The 23,574-nt window shown below is 35.3% G+C and overlaps 2 protein-coding genes across 3 annotated transcripts; both read right to left on the reverse strand.

Annotated features, from left to right (window-relative positions):
• Positions 1-2,398: 2,398 nt before the first annotated feature.
• LOC107906651 (serine/threonine-protein kinase SRPK) lies at positions 2,399-6,043 on the reverse strand. The gene is made up of 4 exons (XM_016833709.2): positions 5,501-6,043; positions 3,913-4,893; positions 3,345-3,392; positions 2,399-3,164 (listed from the first exon to the last, which is right to left on the reverse strand). Exons 1-4 carry the CDS (start codon positions 5,699-5,701, stop codon positions 2,766-2,768), a joined length of 1,629 nt encoding a protein of 542 aa, XP_016689198.1. The 5' UTR covers positions 5,702-6,043; the 3' UTR covers positions 2,399-2,765.
• A 3,360-nt stretch (positions 6,044-9,403) lies between these two features.
• Positions 9,404-13,208, reverse strand: LOC107906650 (lysosomal Pro-X carboxypeptidase). 2 transcript variants are annotated; one of them, XM_016833707.2, is made up of 9 exons: positions 12,599-13,208; positions 12,324-12,510; positions 12,094-12,227; positions 11,863-11,975; positions 11,519-11,768; positions 11,011-11,166; positions 10,841-10,920; positions 10,692-10,741; positions 9,404-10,584 (listed from the first exon to the last, which is right to left on the reverse strand). In XM_016833707.2, the coding sequence occupies exons 1-9, from the start codon at positions 12,995-12,997 to the stop codon at positions 10,430-10,432; spliced, it is 1,524 nt and encodes a 507-aa protein (XP_016689196.1). In that variant the 5' UTR covers positions 12,998-13,208; the 3' UTR covers positions 9,404-10,429. The 2 variants fall into 2 exon arrangements, with proteins under 2 accessions (XP_016689196.1, XP_016689197.1); XM_016833708.2 differs by having other exon boundaries at positions 10,828-10,920; positions 12,599-13,062.
• Positions 13,209-23,574: the final 10,366 nt, after the last annotated feature.

Below are 23,574 nucleotides of genomic sequence, written 5' to 3' on the forward strand. Positions count from 1 at the left end.
TTCCCTTAAAAATTAAAAGAAAATTAAAGTTTGAAGGATTCCCGTAAAAGAGCTTTAATTTTTTTACTATTGGTCCTTCAATTTTTTTATATTTATATTTTAACTTCTCAAATTTGAGTATTTACTTTTGGATTATAAAACTTTTCTTATTTTTACGATTTAATCCTTTCTTGAATTAATATATCATAATATATTTCCCACTATTGATATAACTCAAAATTTATCTTTTTATCACTTTATTTATTTACTTTACTATATCAAGATAATATATTACTTTCTTACTGTAGTAAATTTTTAGGTATTACATTTAACCTTACTGTATTATTTCTATTTGACTTTAATTAGAATATAGTTTCACAAACATATAAATAGACGTAGTCATCCCTCCTTTTATATTATTTGAATTCGACATAATGAATTATCTTATTCTTTTCCCATGATTTTTTTTCCAAAAAGATTTTCACATAAAATTATGTAGGTTCTTTTTCTTCTCTTTTCAATACTTAGCCATTATCTACGGTCTATTTGTTTAGAGTATGAGTGATTTTAATAGACATAGTTCAACGTCCGAACGTCTAATTGTTCTTTTGAGATGGTTTCATTTAACTTACTTTCTAAGCTGAATTGAGGGCAATGGAGATCGAAAAGCGATGTGTCAGTTGATTTCAAGATCGGCCGCCGACCTTCCTTCGAATATTGTCGAACGGAGGCGATTATTAAGTCGTTGACAATATTTTCCTCTGCCATTACTATTTTCACGGCTCTAAGGCTCCATTGAATGGTGACGTTCAATAGCAGCTTCGCCAACTTTGGCTTCGCATCGAGTGAGAAGGAAATCGTCATTTTTTAAAGTGGCACTGGCAGCGTCTGAGGCCGCCTAATATCCCCGGTGACATTGTCCTACGATCAGTACTCAGTAGAAGTTATTATAACATGACAGCAATGATCGTAAATAAGAAGAAAGGCAGATATAAAAGGCAATGGGAGGCGAATAGGCCAAAAGAGTAATAAAGGTTTTTTTTAAAGGGTTTCAATTTGGTTAATTAAGTTGAATTTATCTAGATGGAGCTAATCATTTTTATTAATTTATTTTTAAGTATATTTTTCATGTTCTTATCCTGAATTTGGGATTATCCTTTCTAACGGTTTTCAATATTTCAAAAGTGCAAATTGTTCGTAATTTATAATATATATAAAACATAATTTATATGATAAAAAGATTATTTTTAAATCAATAAAACTGATTATAAAAAATAATTTAAATCGATTTATTTTTTAATTATTCAATATAACCGAATTGATTTTATAAATTATTTAAGGTGAAAAATAATTATTTAAAAAGGAAAGCAAAGGGAAAAGTGAGAAACGGCCATGAATATCAGGTTTTTCGTTGGGTTACCGTTTATGTCAGGTAGATGGGAAATAGAGGAAATTGCAATTTCCTGCGTGGGGCAATTGCAATACGACACTTGTGTGGCTTAGCTTCACCCTCCAGGAGGTATTTTGTGAATTTTTTAAAGGGATTAACATATGCTTAATTCTTTTATTTTAAAGTTAAAAAATAATTTCTATTTCGAAGAAAGAAATATGATTTATTAATTAAAATCACAAATCTTCAAAATTTGTCAAACCTTAAATTTCAATCATGATATCCTCGTATAATTCACAGAAAATAAATATAATAACGATAACAATTGATTAGTATTTTTAAAGCGCTAAGATTAAATTTTAAAATTTGTTAAAAGTACAAAAGTTAGCAGTAAAATTTAACCAAATGGAAATTTCTAAAATGATTCTTCCAATGATTTTATCACCGTGACTTTTGAACCCAATTCTAAAACGAGTCTTGTATTTTTTTTATTGAATAGATAAGTACATTTTGAAATAATTTAAATAGTTAATTAACTAATTTGGTCTCTAAATTATAGTTAAAATATCATTTTAATTTTTTTTTAAAATTCTTAACTAAAATTCTAAATTTTATATTTTTTCAAATCTAAGCAAAGAATATTAAAAATCTTCTTTTACAAATATGGAAATATTTTAAAAAAACTAATCATATTGGTATTAGGGATTTTTAATCTTTTTCACCTTCTCCTTCAGTTAAAGTCTCCGTAATCTGCCACAGAAGAAGGTAGAAACCTTCATTTCATTCAACACATAATTCTCATTTTTCTTTTATCTTCTCAATATTGCAATCTTCTCACTATTTCTGTGATCAAATAATAAAGGCACCCTCCTCGCAAGAACCTGCCCTGAACCTGAACCAAAGAAAACATTGCCTACAACAATAAGCTCCTATCTAAATGTTGAGAAATAAAGTTACCAAAAAATATCAAGAGACATTTCCAATCAAATTGTACACATACAATGCATCCACACACAAAAAAAAGATATCTGATCTTAGAAGTTTGATGCATAAGTCCTTTAGAGAAACAATTAAATAGTACACGGAGGGGAAAACATTAGCCCCATCAACCATTTTAAGCCTTTGCTTTCAACATGTACCCAGAAATCTAAGCACATTCTCAAAGGTTCTTTCAAAACTGAAGCTAACACCTGAAACTCCTACCCTGGACCCAAGCTGGATCCCTTTGAAATGGTAATAGTATAGGTGTCATGCAGACGAGGAAAAGCAATATAACTCGTAAAGGATCACCAGTGGACAATGCAAATAGCCTTTGGCAAAAGTATTACAAGTGAGGAAGAAAGAATTTGATGAGAAATCATCCAGTTAAAAATACTGAGGAAAAGGGTTATTTCAACTATGGAGGTGTTTCTTTCGATGGCTTTGAAGCTCCTCCATCTATTGCTATATTCCCCATTCCGGCCTCCATGGCCTCTCTGTCATCCTTATCTTTCCTTTCTTTTTCAGACGTACCATCACCAGTGCGTTGTTCAAGAGCAGTTGTTGAAGGCTCTAGTACTCGAGGGCCTGCACCGAGCCATTGATGGGTGAGGCATTGAGCTGCTGTGGGTCTTTTTTCAGGGAGAAAGTCAAGTATTGGGATGAGGAAGTCAGCCATATCATTGGCATCCTGCTCGCTGAAATCATACTTCTCCGTAAGCACCTTACTAAGAGGCCAAAAACGTAACCTACGGATATGCCTCAAGTCTCCATGTCGGTTGAAGAAATCCCGAGAATAGCGGCCACCTAATGCAATCTGAATAAAAGTTGTCAAATAGTGAGAACCATGCATGCAATACCTTATAAGTGGCTTAACATTGTGAAGCAGTCAAGTTTAAAAACTTGTATACTTGAAATGAACACACATATCAAATTAACAGAAAAAAGACAACAAAAGGAGGACATCACTAACTAGTTCCATGTATAACAATCTTACCTTGCGTGGCATCATTCCAAGAAGCTCCATCATCAATGCCAAGTGATCCTAGAAAAGAGACAAATGTCAAGGGGTGAAAATTAACATTCATAGGAAAAAAGGAGGGGGGGGGAGAGAAAAAACATGAAGAGTAGGTGCAGCAGACCTCAACTCATGGTGGTCTTACTATTTCTAAGAATTTCTTTATGTTTTTCACCACTGCACAAATAGGGAACGAGTTCATGGATTACTACATTTCTACTATCATTCATCTTTTCTTCACTCATCCATATGTCCTCATTATTGTGTATAAGAGTGGTACAGGTGCAAGGATTACTATATATTCATATATGTAAATGCATCCAAATTAGAATAAGCAAAATACAATAGTACAAAGGAAAAAATCAATAAGCATCAAGAATGACAGGTCTACTATGGTACAATTTGTCCTATAGACGATGGTGAAATTAATTACATTCTTGGTTCTTAGACACGAAGAACCACACTTATTAAGAGGCATGCAAAATTATGTGTCAACTTAAGGGCAATAAAAATGTCAGGTAGACAGTCAAAAATGGTTTCTGCATACCTCATCTCGATCATAGTTTTCACCACTGTAAGGATCAAAAAGAACATCTCCAGTAGCCAGCTCAAAACAAATACAAGCAAAAGACCATAAGTCTGCCGATGTTGAGTATTTCGATCCAAGGGTAACCTCAGGACACCTATACTGCCTGGTTTGAATATCATTTGTAAATTGTTTATATGTCCAACAAGCATTGCCAAAATCAACCAACTTACACCTAAGATCAACTTCTGCCAATAGCTTTTTCCTTGTAGCACGGCTCCCCCTTCTATGGCGCTCCTTTCCTTGGTTACCATTGTTAATTCCATCTCTCTTTGCATCGTCTTTAACCTCAGAACTATTTGCCTGTTCATCACCACAAACTTCATTTGATTTTGCATCAGCATTAGTGTCTTCCGTGCCACCAGTCTTGGAATCTATCTCATTCTCCTCAGAAGCTTCCCTTCCTACACAACCTTGAGCCGCCTTCTTAGCCCTTTTCCAAATCTTCTTTTTCTGATTCCTGGTCAAATCTCCATTTGAACTCCTAATTTCTTTTGAAGCGACAGATTCTGCGACAACCTTATCCTTCCTAGTTGGAAGGACTAGAGAAGCACCAGATTTGGTAGGATCTCTCGATGGATCAACCATTGACAATAGTAACACGTTCTCTGGCTTCAAATCAGTATGAATGATTGAAAGTTCACGGTGCAAATAATCAAGACCCACTAGGATGTGACGAGAAATGTCCTTAACCATGTGAAGAGGAATTCCTCTATAATCACTATACTTAATAAGGGTCAAAAGGTTATCCCCCAAGTACTCAAAAACCATACACATATGCTGCCCATTAGGTCCTGAATGCTTAAAATGATCTAAGAGCTTCACAACACACTTTTTATCATCTGGATCTCCCTCAGCTATCTGTTTGAGAATCTTTATCTCATCCATCGCTGCCTCTGTGTAGTGTTGAGCACTCTTTTGAATCTTCAAAGCTACATACCGCTATGCGGTTAACAAGTTGAACCATAAATTTTAAATGGAAATGGCTGATTCAGTTCTAGGTAAGAAAAGATATAATTTAACAAGCAAAGCATCTTACAATCCAAAACACACACACACAATAGGGGGGAAAATATAAGCGCGTTAACAAAATTCATTACAAGAATCAAGAATGCTGCAACAAGAAAGCAATCTACAATCTAGAGAAAATTATCTCTGACTGGCAAATGAAGGGCATCTGAATCTCAGTTGCTAGGAGGCAAATCAGGGACCCTTCACAACATTAGCCGCAGAAATAAGACCCTTCAATTAACCAAAAGCAATGCACATTTCAGCACCCCTTGCAATGACTCCTTTCATTGCACTTAATACACCCAAGTAGAATATCCATGACAAAATGAAATTTATCCTTTTTTTTGTAATAAAGAAACAATGAACCAAGCACCAACATCTGATACATGTATATACTCTTTATTAATGATTAACCATTGGTGAAAATCCAAAAAAAAAATTTGTCTTACTCGGAAAGTTCAACCAACTCAAATAATTCTTTCCAGTGTTCATCAAAAAATGAAACTTTTCAAGACCATAAAAGGAAGAGGAAAAATACCGATCTTTGAGTATCCCAAGCGAGCCAAACGGTGGAGAAATGACCCCAACCAAGCTTGGTTTGAACCACATAACAACCGTTCTTAAAAGTGTCACCAATACGCACCGCATGGTACCCTCCTCTTCTGTAATCCTCGGTCCCTTCATCTTCTGACGAGTAATCACTCACTTCACTTCGATCTCCATTTTTATCCTCAGCCATTTCCTCCAGAAAAAAAGGGTCAAATTGGGTATTTAAATTTACAAACTTTTATTGATTCAAATGAGTTTTTCAGGCTTTATCTGAAAAACCCAGATTCTGTAAAACCAAAAGATTTGAAAACCCTCTATCAAGAAAAGGAAAAGTCCCCCGAAAAGGTGAAGGAAAGAAAAGGTAACTTTGATGAGAGAAATGAGTTTTACAAATAGAGAGAGAGAGAGAGAGAGAGAGAGATTTGGTAGGTGGCTGAGGTGGGAGAAGATTAGGGTTTTGTTTGGCGGTTGGGGATTGCCGGGAAATTAAAAGGAATTCTTCTATAATTTTCTTATTACTAATTTGGGGAGAGTGACGGGCCCTTTTAGCTTTGGCGTGGGGGGGGTACAGGAGGAGAGTCTGGAGTTTGGTTTCAGCTTCACGCGCTTAAGCTCGCGTAGGTCTTTAGATATCATTTATGTGAGATTGAGGTAATAAGGTCCTACAAATTAATTGTAAATGATATCGGTTGCGGTCCCACACTCGCCTCCTCTGTTGCCATGCCAATGGATGATGTCCTATGGCCAATGAATTATGAACGGGGTTTTCTTTCTTTTTTCTTTTTGGTTTATTGGTGGATGTGACTCTTGTCACGGATGAAGTCCGTGGCTCACACGTGCCGCCGATTGCATTATGGATTTAAAAGCTTTCGAAGCGTTAAAAGTTCTCTAGATTTTGCGATGGTTATTTTTGGTCGTCGATTTTTATGTTGAAATTAATGCGACACATAACTTAAAATAATTAAACTAAAGATAATCTATTATTTTCTTTCTCTTCATAAACTTTATATAAATACCAATTTTAAAATATAATTATGTGTTTAAAAGTATTAACTCAGTGAAATATTTAAATAAAAATATAAATATACAATTTATTAAAATAATAAAGTGTATATAATTAAAATTAAAATGTATAAAAATATTAATTTAAAATTTTATATTGGGTGGTAAACTAAAGCATTTACAAATGTAATTAGTTTGGGTTCAAATTCAACCATATACATATTTTTATTGGTTTTTTAAATAAAAAAAAGACTAAGTAATAGTAAGTTCAATTGCGGATGGCATATTTGTAATTTAACAACTAAGTCACTCGGTGGAGAGTGATGTCAATTCATTAAAACACTTAAATAATAGCAAGTATAGATATATGCAATTGATGTAAGTAATAAAATATGTATAATTACAATTAAGACGTAAAAATGTTATTAGTTCGGGTTCAAATCCTATCTATGCATATTTTTATTGGTTTTTTTATGAAAATGTCTTAAGTACCCTTAAATAATATAACTTAATTTAATTGCGGAATGACATTTTCATAATTTAACAACTGGGTTATTGACTTGGTTGAGAATGACACAAAATCAGTAGTATAGATAGATATATACAATTGATGAAAGCAATAAAATATGCATAATTAAAATTAAAATTAAAATTAAAATGTATAAACATATTAAAATGGAGCTTTAGTTGAGTGGTAAATTAAAAGTATTACTAATGCAATTAGTTTGGGTTTAAATCTCATCATATACATATTTTTATTAGTTTTTTAATGAAAAAAACTAAAGTATCAGCAGATAATATAACTTGTAGGGGTTTAAAATATACACGCAAAACTTTGATTGTAGTTAAACTGTATACATAAAACTTTAATTTTGATTCAATCATATACATTTAAAGAAATAAATACGTTAATTTATTCTTTATTGAATAAATATTATTATTTTTGTATGCAATATATAAAACATAAAATGATGCTACTTTAATAATTATGTAAATGATTTATGATAATTAGATCAAATTAAAAATTTAAGTATAAAATTACATAAAATCAAAATTAATGTATAGCTTTGAGATTTATGCAGTAAAATAAGTGCTGTTTAAGATGGGCCTGAGCAAGGGGAAGTGCAATTGGAAGCCCCACGGCTATTGCTTGGTTGATGCTTCTATCAATTATCGTTTGGGCCAGTGGGTACAATGAAGTCTTCAAGTGAAATTTTGTAGCCCATTGGAAGCTGCACTCCTGTTATCCTTTTCTTTCTTTTCAAAAAAAGTAAAAGCTCCGATTTTCCATCTCATCAAGGAGTTGTTAGAATTTTACTATTCAACCCTAATATTGCATTTGAAAATTTATTAATTATTAATTTAATTAAATAAGTCTGTAAATGTTAATTTAATATTTGAATAAACACTAAATCTAAAATAAGTTAAGATATTAAAGCTCAGTTGATTCCACGAAACAAAGGTGATTTTTATTTTGGTTTATTTAGAAAATAGAAAACATTAAACAAACAAACAAAAAAAAATTAGACTGAAAGTTTTAAAAATAATAAAAATAATAAAATATATAACAATTTAAAAACAATAAAAAAATAGGAGGATAATGTCGAGAATTACCCATAGCCCCTCCTAACTCATAAATAGGAGGATTATACGTTTCAGCACACTCAAACTCATGTCTTCCTGTATTAGCAACAATACTCATATCAATGAAATTAAGACTTAATCGGTAAATAAAAATAATTTTTCAAATAAAAATAGAAAAATATTTTCCAAAAACCATAGTCTAAAATGTATCGTTTATTATTTTTTAACATATTAAGCACCTTCAGTAATTTTTTAATCGTGCTTGTATATTTGAAAATTTTTATTGTAGCCATTACGTTAAATAACAATGGTCGATTTAAAATGAAAACTTATTTAAATGCAAAATTATAAAATTAAAGTATTTAATTAAAAATATAAAAACAATTTGAGAGCCTTATGCAAATGGCCAAAATTCCTATCCAGTTATGTGTTTTTTCTTCTACTATTATTTTATTTCTCAATATATTTATAGGAGAGAGTCTAATAATTAATTCTCAATATATTTGTCAATATATTTATCATTTTTCTTATATATAACATATTTATTGTATAATAAAATTGCGTATTCTATATTTCTTTAAAAGGAATTAAATCAAAGCTAAATAAAAATGGATATATTTAACATTTATAAATATTATAATGTTTTTAAAATTATATATCTAAAAATAAAATAAAATATCCGTCAAAATCTATTTGGATAATTGGATTTTGTCATTTCATAATCATGAATGACTATATTATACATTAGATTATGACACATCTACAATATAATTAAAAAAATTGACATAATAAAATTATAAAAAAGTAAAGGTAGAGTTTGTTGAAATAGTAAAATTAAAGGGAGGAAAATTTTGAAATTTTAGTTTCAAAATTATACTTATTATCTTATGAAAATATTAAGCATATTTGAGAGTTACAACTCAATTAAAATTTTAAATAATAAGTAAATAGATAAAGATAATCATGACAAACTTCTACCTTTTTTATGGATATGTCAAATTTGTGCCACAACATCAAAAACCATTCTACCACAAGTTCCTTTCAGTATTTTCTTTGGAAACAGTAGAAACTGTGTTGGATCAGTGATGATTTTTTGAGACAAGTGCTTTTGTTTTCCAATTAGCTTTCCCCACACACATTATGAGGGAAGAGTCTGTAAATCAATTGCAGTTTTCTATAATAAATTAATGATAGTTTTTATAAAGTAATGGTGTTTTAGAGATATTTAAAGAGTTTATGTACAAGGAAAATATTGGAACATTACAAGTTATTTATGGAATAAAGGGAAAAAAACACATTATTAATGTAATAAATATTAATTTTATTTATAATAGAAAAGTAAAACGAAAATATTAATTAAAAACTAGACGAATTATAATAAACCAGGGTTTTTTTAGCCAACCATGGGTCCTTTTGAATCTATATTCATGTAATCGAGTCAAGAGAGAGCTTATAAGAAAAAGAAAATGAAGAAAGTTCCAAAAGATGAAAGATTATGTAAAGACTAATGGCCACGCCTGCAAATGCACCACTGAATTGCCTTTCTGTAGCCCAAATGACCAGCAATCACTATCTCTAATGGAGGGCCATCCATCCTTCATCGAATGTTCTCCCATTTTCCCAATATATCTTCCATTATCTTTCATATGTATATTTTTTTTGTTTTTATATCCATTCTTTAACTCACCCATTTCTTGCTCAAAAGTTATATCAGATGCTTTGCTTTTGGCTTTGCTCACGCTTTCTGCAGTTTCTTTTCTTTTCCTCTGTGAAGGATATGACCACCATCACCCTTAACCTGCAAAAAAGGAATCAATTGAGTGGAAGGTATTATAGTTGACTGCTGGGGACTCCACTTTCTGGGTTATTGGATGCATTGGGTTAAGTGCCCTTATTGCCCTACCTACATTTATAATTTGCTTGTAGTGGTCTTTTAGTAGGGTCACATACCACCTAAAAAGATACTAGGTTCTATCAGCAATTTTGTGTCTTTCTTATCCTTTTGTCTTCATTAATTAATTGTTAAAGCTTAATTATATATATCTCTGCTCGTCAATGTGCTGACAATCCTTCCAAATCCCCCTCACAAAACACAATCAATCTAAGTACATGTATAAGATTTCTGATCTGCCATTATTGTTTGGTGGAATCCTTGTAATGGGATCTGATCATTTCATAATTAGTATTATCTCATTCATGGACTATGCTAAAACGCCAGTAGTCTGAGCATCATAACCTATCCTTACAGTACAGCATTTTCACTATTCAACATTGCAACTCTGATATGGCCACATAATTTATTCTCTTTTGATTAATTTGGAGCAGCTCATATTCATGATGAGACTCTGGTTCTATCTCTGAACATGATCAGATCAGTATAATATTTTGAAATCCAGCTTTCGATTATCCCAACTTCGGTTTTTCGTTGCTTGATCAACCATACTGGATCACTTTTCTTTTCTGGTAATATATCCAAGCAATGAGATCCTACAAAAAAAAAAAGGGGTTCAACAGGTTCATGTTAGTGCATATTTTGATGTGACAGAAACTAAGAAATATAGTCCTTGTATTGTTAGAGATGGTATATGAAGTACCATTTACTGTATATACCGCAACAACACTATCTGATATGTTCTCCAATACCCTGAAGATAAAATAGGAATATTAGTCATTCAACTTATATATGATGAAATAACTGAATCAGATTATATAAACGAATTAATATGTAACTTTGCTTCGATACCCGCCGCTGCTGTAAGGATCTCTGAGGCCATTAGAGAAAATGATGTTGCTGGCAAATCTATGGAGAATCAACTTTAAATCCTGTCAAATTAGGATGATACGAGACTTTAAGGCTTAGGATTAAGGATAGGTTTAAGAATGACTAAGAAAAGGAGATTAAAGAAAACAAACATGGCCTCCATAGTAAGTTGTCACCCAATGTGGCCGAGGTCGGACACCAAATAAGCTCTTGCACTTCCTTATGAACTTGGTTAGATTGAATGGCGATGGTGGGAACATTGAATCATTGTTTTCATGGCCTATAGGCATCACCATCTCACTACATGTCTGTAAAGATCAAATCCCCATGTAAAATATTCTCATTGGGAATCGCATGCAATCATGAAGAAAGGAAGCTTAGTGGGATTAACATCCAATATTGAAATTTCATACCAGGAACCTAGCCCTACTTATACTATTCTTATTTTATAATTATTATTTTTTATTTCTCAATGTATCTATCAGAACCAACTCAGTAACTAATCCTCCATATTCTGTTCATACAACTACTCTTAAGATATTTAGTAGGTTTAGATTTGAATCTTAGCATATGCAACTCTCGTCTAAAAGAGCAGTTAGTTTAGAAGTTTTGATTGATAAATGGAGATCGTGGCATCATCTAGCTATAGTCACCTCTCACCTGCCATCTCCAACCGATATATGTTTCATCATTTGGACGGTTGAATTCGTTCATGTCATAGCATGAGTTATTTCCCATATAAGCAACAACACCAGCGAATATTCGGCCGAGTATATCGGTCCCTTTAGGAGCTCCATCGATGCCACGACAGATCATATTAAGGGGATAACTTGGGGGATGATCATATTGAGCTACTTCAGAATATATTGAATCTAAAAAGTCCTTAAGATCGAAGCTTCTCTTCAATTTTCTGAGTAATTGAATAAAAGAGAGAAGCATATAGATTGATTGTTAGTGGCTTAAAAACATTAAACATGGCTTTTTGTGATGTATAGTTTACTTACTCGCAAGTTTTGAACTTCATGCTGAGAATTGAAAGACCATTAGACTTTGAAGCAACTTTATCAATTTCATCCCATGATTTTCGGATAGTTTCATAGCAACTTTCACTAGTTTCCTGTCCATTATAGAATAAGTGGTAATCATGTTTAGAAAGGGAATAGTTTAGTCAAAAAGAGAAAAAAAAATCGAATCAAATCAGCCAATTGGAATTTTGAAGCTTTTTTTTTTTTTACTTTGAAATCCTTCGTCACAATTGCGTAGTAACCAACATGTGGTGCAAGTTCATCAAAATAAAGAATTGGAGCCGAGGATGCAAGAGCTCCAAGAGCAACATGTGGATATTTCAGCCGAAACCATGCAGCAAGCACTGCAAAACATGATACATATATATTCGTGTATAGTCATATGAAAAATATGAATATGTGGTCATTGAGCAATGGAATCAATATTTATGTTAACTTACTTCCCCCGTACGATCCTCCAATGACAATCACCGGAGAATTCTTTGCGAAGAACGTTTTCTTTATATGAAGAATAATGGCGGCATAATCTGCAATAGCTTGAGCTGAGGTGAAATAACCCCTAATACTGGCGTTTCTCAAAGCGGCTTCCCTTGATCCACATGGTATGGATTTCCCATAGAACCGATGCTGCAAAGATTGTAACGTGATGTGTTTCGGAGTAAATTAAAGCCTCCTAAACAGAAGACGGAGAAAGACTTAAAAATCATAATCTTACCTCTATATATACCAGTAAAGCCTTGAAACGAGGGGCATTATCGGTGAGAAAACCAATTCCAGATAAATCATAATCCAATGATTCTTCCGCACCAAAATACACCAAGATTGGTGAACTAGTGTTCGCACCACCCCAGTACTTAGAATTAATTACATATCTTTGTTGAAAGCTGGTGAAACTTTCGGGTTTGTAGTTGAAGTGATCAAGTGTCTGGCTGTAAAAAAAGGTCTTGAAATCCTTGGAAAGTGATGAAATCGATTCGATATCGAGTTTATTTCGGATTGTTCTTCGAAGTGCTCCGAGCCTTGGTAAGCTGAATTGCGTTCCAGAGACATAGGACAAGGAAATTAATGAAAACAAAAGCAGTTGATGATGGAATGAGTGTCTCACCAAGTCCATGGACTTTGTTTATCAGCAATAATTGAAGGCTTGGAGGGTTTTTTCTTGAGCTAGTCTAGTTCAAGATGAGCATTCTATTTATACTATGTAAGAGATTGGTTACTGTTAATTAAATTAATCATAATAATGTAAAGACATTTGCTTGAGTGTGGATAATATGTGAAAGGGTATTTGGCACTTTTTATCATTTGTGAATCGCACGGATGAAAGGGAAGCAAAGAAAAGAGAAAGGAAGCATTTGATCATTTTAATATAGTAACATATGAGACACCATTGACTCTTTTTTAGAATTTGAATTTTAAAAATTAAGGGATGGCGTAATATTTGTTCATCTAATCGAGAAGTGTATGTAATAGAAAGTGGGACATTGTAAGAGATGAAACACCCATCGGAATTGATTGTGTTGTTTCTGTCTTTCTGAAGCATTTGCATTTTCTTTTTCCCACACCTCCAAGCATTAATGATTGTGGATGTTTATGCGGGGATATGTTTATGCTAAAACACTACTTCAAAGAAATACCACATGGATTAGCTGATTGTCTCTTTATAATTAACTAATCAAAATCCGACACCCCACCTTGAAATCCATAAGAAAAACACATGCACTCTTTTATCTGATCATATAAGGATTATGTAAAGTGGAAACATACATGCGCATATATAATCATATTGTTGTTCCAATAGAGTTGGAAGCGTGTAAATTATTGTACTAAAAAATCACACAAAGTTCAATTCCCAGGGAAGAGAGGTGGATCACATGGATCTCTTAAATACCAAGTCTTTCCTTAGACAGAATATCCCTTCTATAGTAATTTAATAGCACAATTAAATACTACATTATACCCTCAAATATTGAAAGAAAAATAGGACAAGAAAGAACACAAGAGATTTAACGAGGTTCGGTAAATTATACCTACATCCTCGGGCACTAACACCAGATGATAACTTTACTATCTCCAAAGTATTACAAACAAATAGAATTCCTTAAGAATTCTCAAATGGGAGAAGAGAGAAAACTAAGAGAGAAAGATTGGTTGGGATAAATTGAAATGAGAAATGAGAAGGCCTATTTATAGTTGAGGTTTAAGGACCAAACAATAAATAGCCCATTATCTCAAGGACCAAAAAAAATTATCCCTTGCCACTTTTCCAAAGTTGGTGGTTGTCATTATTGATTGTCTCCCATTAATGTTAATGGCAACCATTATTAATTGTCTTCCATTAATGCTAACAATCTCCACCTTGAAGATTTGATTAGGATAATCACATCTTCACACACTTCTTTCAACTCCCCAAATTCGATAAAGCTATCTTTTGTAGTGCCTACAAATGCGCTCTCGAGCGCCATACATCTGAAGGTGCTCAAATTCTCAGGATGTTAATCAAGTTCAAACAATGATTAAACTTGATTGTTGTTACCACCTTGGTCATCATATCTGCGGGATTATCTGCTGTCGGAATCTTCTGAAGTAGAATTTTTCCTTTTTCAAAGACTTCTCGCACAAAGTGATATCTTACATCGATATGCTTGATTCTTGAATGATAGACTTGATTTTTCGCTAAATGAATAGCGCTCTGACAGTCACAATATAAACTTATGTGACTTTGAACAACTCCTAAGTCTTTCAACAATCCATTAAGCCAAATAGCCTCCTTAACAGCTTCTGTAACTGCCATATATTCTGCCTCTGTAGTAGACACAGTTACTGTAGACTGTAAGGTAGACTTCCAACTCACTGGGGCTTTCGCAAGAGTAAACAGATACCCCGTAGTTGAACGACATTTATCTAAATCACCAGCAAAGTCGGAATCAACATATCCAACTACAAACTGACCAAGTGCTTCATCCTGTTCAAAAATTAAACCAACATCTACGGTTTTTCGAAGATACCGTAGAATCCATTTCACAGCTTGCCAATGTCCTTTTCCAGAATCATGCATATACCTGCTCACAACTCCAACAGCTTGTGAAATGTCAGGCCTCGTACACACCATCGCATACATCAAACTCTCAACTGCATTAGCATATGGGACTTTCGCCATATATTCTCTTTCATCTTCAGTCTTCGGAGATAATTGAGCACTAAGTTTCAAATGAGAAGCAAGTGGGGTACTTACATGTTTTGTGTTTTCATTTACACCAAAACATTGTAATACCTTTTTCAGATATTGCTTCTGATTTAAACAGAGCTTGCCTCTCGGTCTATCTCTACTTATCTCCATGCCGAGAATCTTCTTGGCCTTACCTAGATCTTTCATCTCGAACTCTTGATTCAACTGAGCCTTCAGCTTATCTATCTCATTTTGGCTCTTCGAAGCGATTAACATATCATCAACATACAAGAGTAGATAAATGAAAGATCCGTCATGCAGCTTCTGCAAATATACACAATTGTCATATTTGCTTCTTGTGTACTTCTGCCTTCTCATAAAGCTATCAAATCGCTTGTACCACTGCCTCGGGGATTGCTTCAATCCATATAGCGATTTGTTAAGCTTACAAACCCAATTTCTACCACCAGCATCTGTGTATCCTTCTGGCTAAGTCATATAGATCTCCTCTTCTAACTCACCATGCAAGAAAGCCTTCTTAACATCAAGTTGAGCTAGCTCCAAATTCAACTGTGCTACCAAGGCCAACAAAATTCTAATGGAGGAATGCTTCACAACAGGGGAAAATACATCATTGTAGTCAATTCCCTCCTTCTGAGCGTAGCCTTTAACTACCAATCTTGCCTTGTAGCGAATATCCTTCTTGCTAGGAGATCCATTTTTCTTTGCGAATACCCACTTGCATCTGATTGCCCTTTTACCTTTCGGTAATTGCGCCAACTCCCAAGTATTGTTCTTCCGGAGAGACTGCATTTCTTCATCCATGGCGCTTTTCCATTTATCACTTTCTAAGCTTTGCATTGCTTCTTTATAAGTGATAGGAATATCATCAACAACGGGAAGGGCGTAGGCCACCATATCAGTAAATCGAGCAGGTTTACGAATTTCTCTCCGTGGCCTTGCAACTGCAACTGGTTCTGGTGTACTTAGTGGTTCTTGGGTCAGAACCTCTTCAACCTCTAATTCCTTCATTGTGGCTGGAGAATTAGACTTATTAACTGGGCAAATCCCCATCTGCTCAAACTCCACCTGTTTTGGAGTACACTCCACCTGCTGTGGAGTATTGCTCGTCTGAATATCTTTATCTGCTACCTTTTTCAATGTGGCAGATTCATCAAAGGTAACATCTCTGCTACAGATCATTTTCTTTGTGCTTAAGCACCAAAGACGAAATCCCTTCACTCCAGAAGTGATTCCCATAAAGAGAGCTTTCTTTGCCCTCGGATCTAACTTTGACTCCTTTACATGGTAATATGCAGTGGTTCCAAACACATGTAAGGAATCATAATCTGTAGCCGGTTTTCCAGACCATACCTCCATAGGAGTTTTTCTTTCTAATGCAGATGATGGCAAACGATTAACAAGATGGCCAGCGTATGTCACAGCCTCAGCCCAAAATTGCTTGCCCAACCCAGCATTGGACAACATACATCGAACTTTCTCCAACAATGTTCGATTCATACGCTCTGCCAATCCATTCTGCTGTGGTGTATCCCTAACTGTGAAGTGTCGAACAATACCATACTCTTGGCACACATCGAAGAACGGATCTTTTATATTCCCCTCCATTGTCCGTCCTAAGCCGCTTGATTTTCTTGCCAGTCTGGTTTTCGATCATAGTTTTCCATTTAAGAAAAACTCTAAGCACTTCATCCTTAGTTCTCATGGTATACACCCAAACTCTTCTGGAAAAGTCATCAACAAAAGTAACAAAGTAGTGTTTTCCTCCCAATGAAGGTGTCTTGGAAGGCCCCCACACATCTGAGTGAACATATTCCAAAATACCTTTTGTATTATGGATAGCAGTACCGAATTTCACTCTCTTTTGCTTTCCCAGAACACAATGCTCGCAAAATTTTAATTTGCAAACCTTTGCACCTTTCAACAATCCTTGCTTTGCCAGAATTTGCAAGGATTTTTCGCTGGCATGTCCCAACTTCATATGCCACAACTGTATTGAGTCCAATTCTTTGTTGTCGGAAGCTGCAGCGACTGCTCTAATCACTGTACTACCTTGGTAGTAATACAAGTTATTTTTCCTGATGCCCTTCAATATCACAAGTGCGCCAGATGTCACTTTCAAAATCCCATCTCTCATAGTAACAACTGAACCATTGGATTCCAAGGCTCCCAATGAGATGAGATTTTTCTTCAAACTGGGTACGTACTGAACATCAGTCAGAACTCTGGTTGATCCATCTTTATTCTTTAATTGGATTGAACCTATCCCAACAGTTTTACAGGCATTGCCATTGCCCATATAAACAACTCCTCCATTTAGTTCTACTAAATTAGAGAACCACTCCCGGTTAGGGGACATATGATAGGTACAACCCGAATCCAATATCCACTCATCTGAATGGAACGACGATGATGATGCAACCAGTGATAGTTCAGAGTCACTAGTATCATGCTTAGCAACACAAGCATCTACAGCAGCTTTTCCCTTATTCTTCAGCTTTGGACAATTTTTCTTCCAGTGGCCTTTCTCATGACAAAAAGCACATTCATCTTTCCCGAGTCTGGACTTTGACTTTGATCTCCCCTTTTGAGTTTTCTTCCGAGTGTATGAACGACCTCGGACTACTAAAGCTTCTGTATCTCTGATTGAGTTTTTCTGTTTGTCATTCTTTCTCTGTTCATAACTGTATAAGGCCGCACAGACTTCGCTCAAAGATATATCACTCCTGCCATGAAGTAGAGTAGTTTCTAGGAACTCAAACTCCTCAGGAAGTGACCCCAACAGCATTAAAGCCAAATCTTCATCTTTGAATGTCTCATCCATATTCTGCAAATCAGTGACTAACTGATTAAATTTGGTGATGTGATCATTCGTTGTGGTACTTGGGACGTATGTGAAGCGAAACAGTCTTTTCTTCAAGTGGAGCTTATTTTGACTGTTTACCTTCAAAAAATTTTCTTCAAGTGCCACCCACAACTTATTTGCGGAAGTCTCCTTTGAAAAAGCATACTTCTGCTCTCGAGAAAAGCATGATCGAATTGTGCCACATGCCAACCGATTGATCGCCTTCCAATCTTTCTCCTGTACATCATCTGGTTTCTCTTCATCAATGGCAATGTCTAGACCCTGCTGAAAAAGGGCATCTAGAACCTCACTTTGCCACATACCAAAATGGCCCGTGCTATCAAAGATCTCCACGGCCAATCTTGCATTTGCAATTGTCGGTCTTGTCCACATGGACGATGTTGAAGCTCCTACACCGACCGTTTTCTCCATAATCTTTCAATATACCTAAGGAAATCTTTTCTGATGTGGAAGATCAGTTTAAACTGCAACCACAGAGCATACTACGATTAACCTTCGGCTCTTGATACCACTTGTTGTTCCAATAGAGTCGGAAGCGTGTAAATTATTGTACTAAAAAATCACACAAAGTTCAATTCCCAGGGAAGAGAGGTGGATCACATGGATCTCTTAAATACCAAGTCTTTCCTTAGACAGAATATCCCTTTCTATAGTAATTTAATAGCACAATTAAATACTACTATTATACCCTCAAATATTGAAAGAAAAATAGGACAAGAAAGAACACAAGAGATTTAACGAGGTTCGGTAAATTATACCTACGTCCTCGGGCACTAACACCAGATGATAACTTTACTATCTCCAAAGTATTACAAACAAATAGAATTCCTTAAGAATTCTCAAATGGGAGAAGAGAGAAAACTAAGAGAGAAAGATTGGTTGGGATAAATTGAAATGAGAAATGAGAATGCCTATTTATAGTTGAGGTTTAAGGACCAAACAATAAATAGCCCATTATCTCAAGGACCAAAAAAAAATTATCCCTTGCCACTTTTCCAAAGTTGGTGGTTGTCATTATTGATTGTCTCCTATTAATGTTAATGGCAACTATTATTAATTGTCTTCCATTAATGTTAACACATATTATATGTACCTATATTCTGGTTTATAGTTTCTTATTTTCTCTGACGTTTCATCTATTTATAGTGCAATTTAATTTATGCATTATAGAATTGAGTAATTTAATATTTGTTTGTATGTATGCAAACAAACAAACTTAATAGTAGTGTTAATAAGAGTGAAGTTGGAATAACAAAGAATCAGAATAAAATATTTTATTTCTTTTAAGTATAAAAAATATATATCAAAGTTTTAAAAATAAATCAGAAGAGAAGAGGGTCGATATCCAGCCTATCCCCTCCCTGCACCACTGGTGTTAATATAAAATCATTCAAATGCTAACATGGACTTCTGAAATCTAACCATGCATATATATAACTTTAGATATCATTCGCATATGAGTTATACCACCATAAAACATTTATAAAGATACTCTTGGCCTCGAAATGAATTATCTTTCTTTTTCTTTTTCTTTTTTTTGTCCCGCAAATTTCATCCCTGAAAAGGCCATCTTTTATCATCATTTTCTACTTCTAATTTCTAAAACGAGCTGACCTTGAAAGAAAAACAAAATAATAATAATGGGTAGCTACTTATTTCAGTTTTGACTGAAGAATCCATCTTTCATTTGCGATTTGAGTGGACCTAAATGGGGAATGCTGATAAGAACAGTAAAAATGGTCATGATTTTGAAGCAAAAGCACAATATGGGAAATGGTCCAAATCAAGAGGCAATTAAATCTATGCAAACAGATGAGGCCTACCCACTTTTCCCATTTCTAACTGTTATGGAACTGGTGCCACCAAGGTCTTTTGTCTTTCCACTTTCACCATGGATAAGCGCACACACACACACACACCTTAAACTGCCTAATGATGCAGGCCAGGTTGATAATCTTTGTCACGTCTACCTATTCAGATTTGACATTGCCAACAAAATTAGTGAATCCTCGTAGATTGCCTGATCCTTGCATATGGAAGCTTGATGATTACCGGCCAACGAGTCTGAATGATATCTGTCAAGTCTTCAGTTTTAGACTCGTGTAAGGAAAAAAAAGGTTCATAAAGTACTTTCAATTTGGAATGGAACAGTTAGTTTAAGATAAGTCCAGGATGATAGTAAAATTCGATTCAGATTTCACTCCAACGGTAAAAATTCTTTTTTTTTTTCAAAATGATTACTATCTATTACTAATAATTTTTTATGACTAGAATTGGGAAAGTGCTGCTGAAATTCGATCCGATTGAATAACTTTACACTTTGGAATGCTGATTCTCTGTTTGTAAACCAAAATCGCATTGCAAATGGTATTGCTATTTGGAGTGCTGATTCCACACGCTTCGAATAGAGTTGGTTTTGAAGCAACTTAACAACACTAAAAATTTATCATGAACATAACTGTTGCTTGGGATGCTGGGACAAAGCCATATGATTTTTTTTTTTTGCCTGGTGTTCTGACAATAAAAACTGAACGATACTTGCTATATAGGCTAAGCCCTGGTACCAATGCGAGTTCAAGAAATCTTATCACCTTGGATTACGAACGAGCAACTTCCCCGTGAGGGATTGACACCTAATTGTCTGGACAAACACAAACAATTATCGCAGTTAGTTAACAAGTCGCCCCATGCATGCCTAAATTTGTTTAAGTTCACTACATATCGTCTTTTTTGCCTAAACTTGGCAAGTATATCACCAGCAATGCAAAGACAAAGATAATGGGTGAACTCTGGTATTACCGGCCTGCCCACCCCTACCACTTTTGAGTTGGTGGAAGGCAAGTAGGTTTGATAATAGCTCTCATATTTGTAATTCTGGTATTAATCAAAAAATGTTGCAAATTCTGGTGGAAGGCTTGAGTCTGTCTTTTGTCACCATGGAGCATAGAAGCTTCCTTCTAAGAAGGGAAGTGTTTAAACCCCAAAAACCTATATTGATTGTTGTCAATCCATGCATTAGATATTGACTTTAATAGCATTCAAAGGAAAAATATCTATAGAAAGTCATAATTAAAGTTAGTAATTGGAAAAAGCATAAGCGCTTAATCAACCAACATAAAATTTGCAGATCAAAACTAAACTATTTGTATAGAATAATAACAAACTGCCTTGACTGTCAAGTCATCATCCCTAAATATCTTGGCCTCTTTCTGCAATTCTAAGCAAACCCATCAGTTGCTGCACCAGAGCACCAGTTTTAAGCTTACTCTAATTTTTTTTATAAGCCAAAGTATAAAATATGCAATATGATAATATGATCCATTTTTTTTATTTTATGTTATACTAAGGTGATGTTGTTAATATGAAAAATATTTTTTAGATCAACAAATGTCTTCTCAATTACATTTCGAAGTATTGAATGTGTCAAATTAAAGAGTTCGCTCTATGATGTTTGTGTCCGGTACCATTCTCTCAAATGTTATCATACTAGTGTCACGGACTTAGAGTTTTCCCACGCGATCCGTGCGGCCTTAGGCAGTTTCTCTGCTCAAAACGCCTAAGTCAGCCTAACTTGTAACAAAAAAAAGATTCAGCAGCAAAAACACCCAAGTCAACTTCACTCGCAACAATAAAGGATTCAAAAGAATTCCCTTAAGATTTTCACGAAGAATAACAGAAGAACGAAGTAAGAACGAGCCTTGAAAGATGAACAAAAGCAAGAACACTTGAGAGAAAAGTTTGAGTGAATACTCTCAAAATTCTTATTTATAACTCCATGAATATACAATGAGCAAAGAGGTCCCTATTTATAGTTGAGCCTCACAGCATATCAATAGCTATAATTAAAAGCTGAATACAATTAGAACTCTAAGCTTACATAACCAGCTATATACAAATAGAACTCTAAGATTCCATAATTATATCTTCTAGAACACTTCCCATTTCTATCAGGCTCTTGAGATGGGCTTTTAATCTCTCCAATCACCGGGCCAGTTTGGTTGGGTCAGTTTGGTTGGGCTAAATGACCTCCCTCGAACACGATGGATCGCACCAGTTTGTCATGGTTGCGAGCACCGACGCGCAACCCATGACATTCTCCCCCACTTGTTCTAGCGACGCCCTCGTCGCATCCTCCTTATGGAACTGATCAATCTTCCCTTGGAACTGCCACAATGCCTCAGCAGGTTCTCAACTTGCTTCACTATCAGGAAGTCCCTTCCATCGAACTAAGTACTCATGCTGTGGTCGGTGGTACTTTCGTCTAATTACCCGATCTGCCTCAATGTTTTCTACTTCACGATCATACGAGACTTTTACCCCCATCGGTGCTCGTTCGGACTTGCCTCGATTCGGATCTTCTTGATCCTCATGAAACGGCTTAAGCATGCTTACATGGAAGACTGGGTGTACTTTAAGTTTTGGTGGCAACTCCAGCTTGTAGGCCACCTTGCCCACTTTCTTCACAACTTTAAACGGCCCTTCATACCTTCGCACAAGACCCTTGTGCAAACCAGTATACCGTAAAATCAAGTGTAGTTTAGCAAGGACTGAGTCACCCACTTGAAATTGTACATCCCTTCGGTTCTGATCGGCCCACTTCTTGCTACGCTTACTTGCCTTGTGTAAACAAGCTCTAGCCAAGTCATTCTTCTCTTGCCAATCTTTTGCGAATCTATAGGCTGCCGGATTTGGTCCTGTGTAATGGGTCACAACAGCGTTGGGTGTGAGTGGCTGTTGACCCGTCACTATTTCAAATGGACTTTGATTCGTGGTCCCATTTTGCTGCAAGTTATATGAAAATTGGGCCACATCCAGCAACTTTGGCCAATCCCTTTGTGTGGCACTCACATAGTGCCGAAGATACGTCTCCAACAGTGCATTTACTCGTTCAGTTTGCCCATCGGTTTGTGGATGCATGCTCGTGGAGAAGTTCAAATCTGAGCCCATTGACTTGAACAACTCCGTCCAGAACCGACCAGTAAATCGACCATCTCGATCGCTGATAATAGATAGTGGCACTCCCCAATATTTCACCACGTGTCTAAGGAATAACCGAGCTGTTTCCTCAGCAGGGCACTCTTTGGTCGCCGGAATAAAAGTCGCATACTTTGAAAACCTGTCCACCACAACAAGAATACTAGCAACCCCGTCAGACTTAGGCAAACCAATGATAAAATCCATGGATAAACTCTCCCATGGCCTTTCTGGGACTGGCAGGGGTTGAAGCAAGCCGGCTGGAGTCTTTAACTCAACCTTGTCTTGTTGGCACACTAGACAAGTTTTCACATAGGTTTCCACATCAGCACCCATGTGAGGCCAATAATAGCGATCCTCCAAAAGGGCCAAAGTGCGATGTATCCCTGGATGGCCTGCCCATTTCGAGTCATGACATTCCTTCATGACTTCCTTACGTAGTTTCCCATAATGGGGCACATAGAGGCGGTGTCCATGAGTGTATACTAGCTCCCCATCAAGCCAAAATCTTCTTGTTTTTCCCTCATTGGCAAGCTCAATCAAATTTTTGGCCGTAAGATCATGGGACAATCCCTCTCGAATGCGTTCCAACAAAGAGCCATCAGGTTGACTGATTGCTGTGAATTCCATCTTTCGACTAAGTGCATCAGCAACATTGTTGGCA

Source organism: Gossypium hirsutum, chromosome D05, assembly GCF_007990345.1.
Source record: "Gossypium hirsutum isolate 1008001.06 chromosome D05, Gossypium_hirsutum_v2.1, whole genome shotgun sequence".
NCBI classification, from domain to species: Eukaryota; Viridiplantae; Streptophyta; class Magnoliopsida; order Malvales; family Malvaceae; genus Gossypium; species Gossypium hirsutum.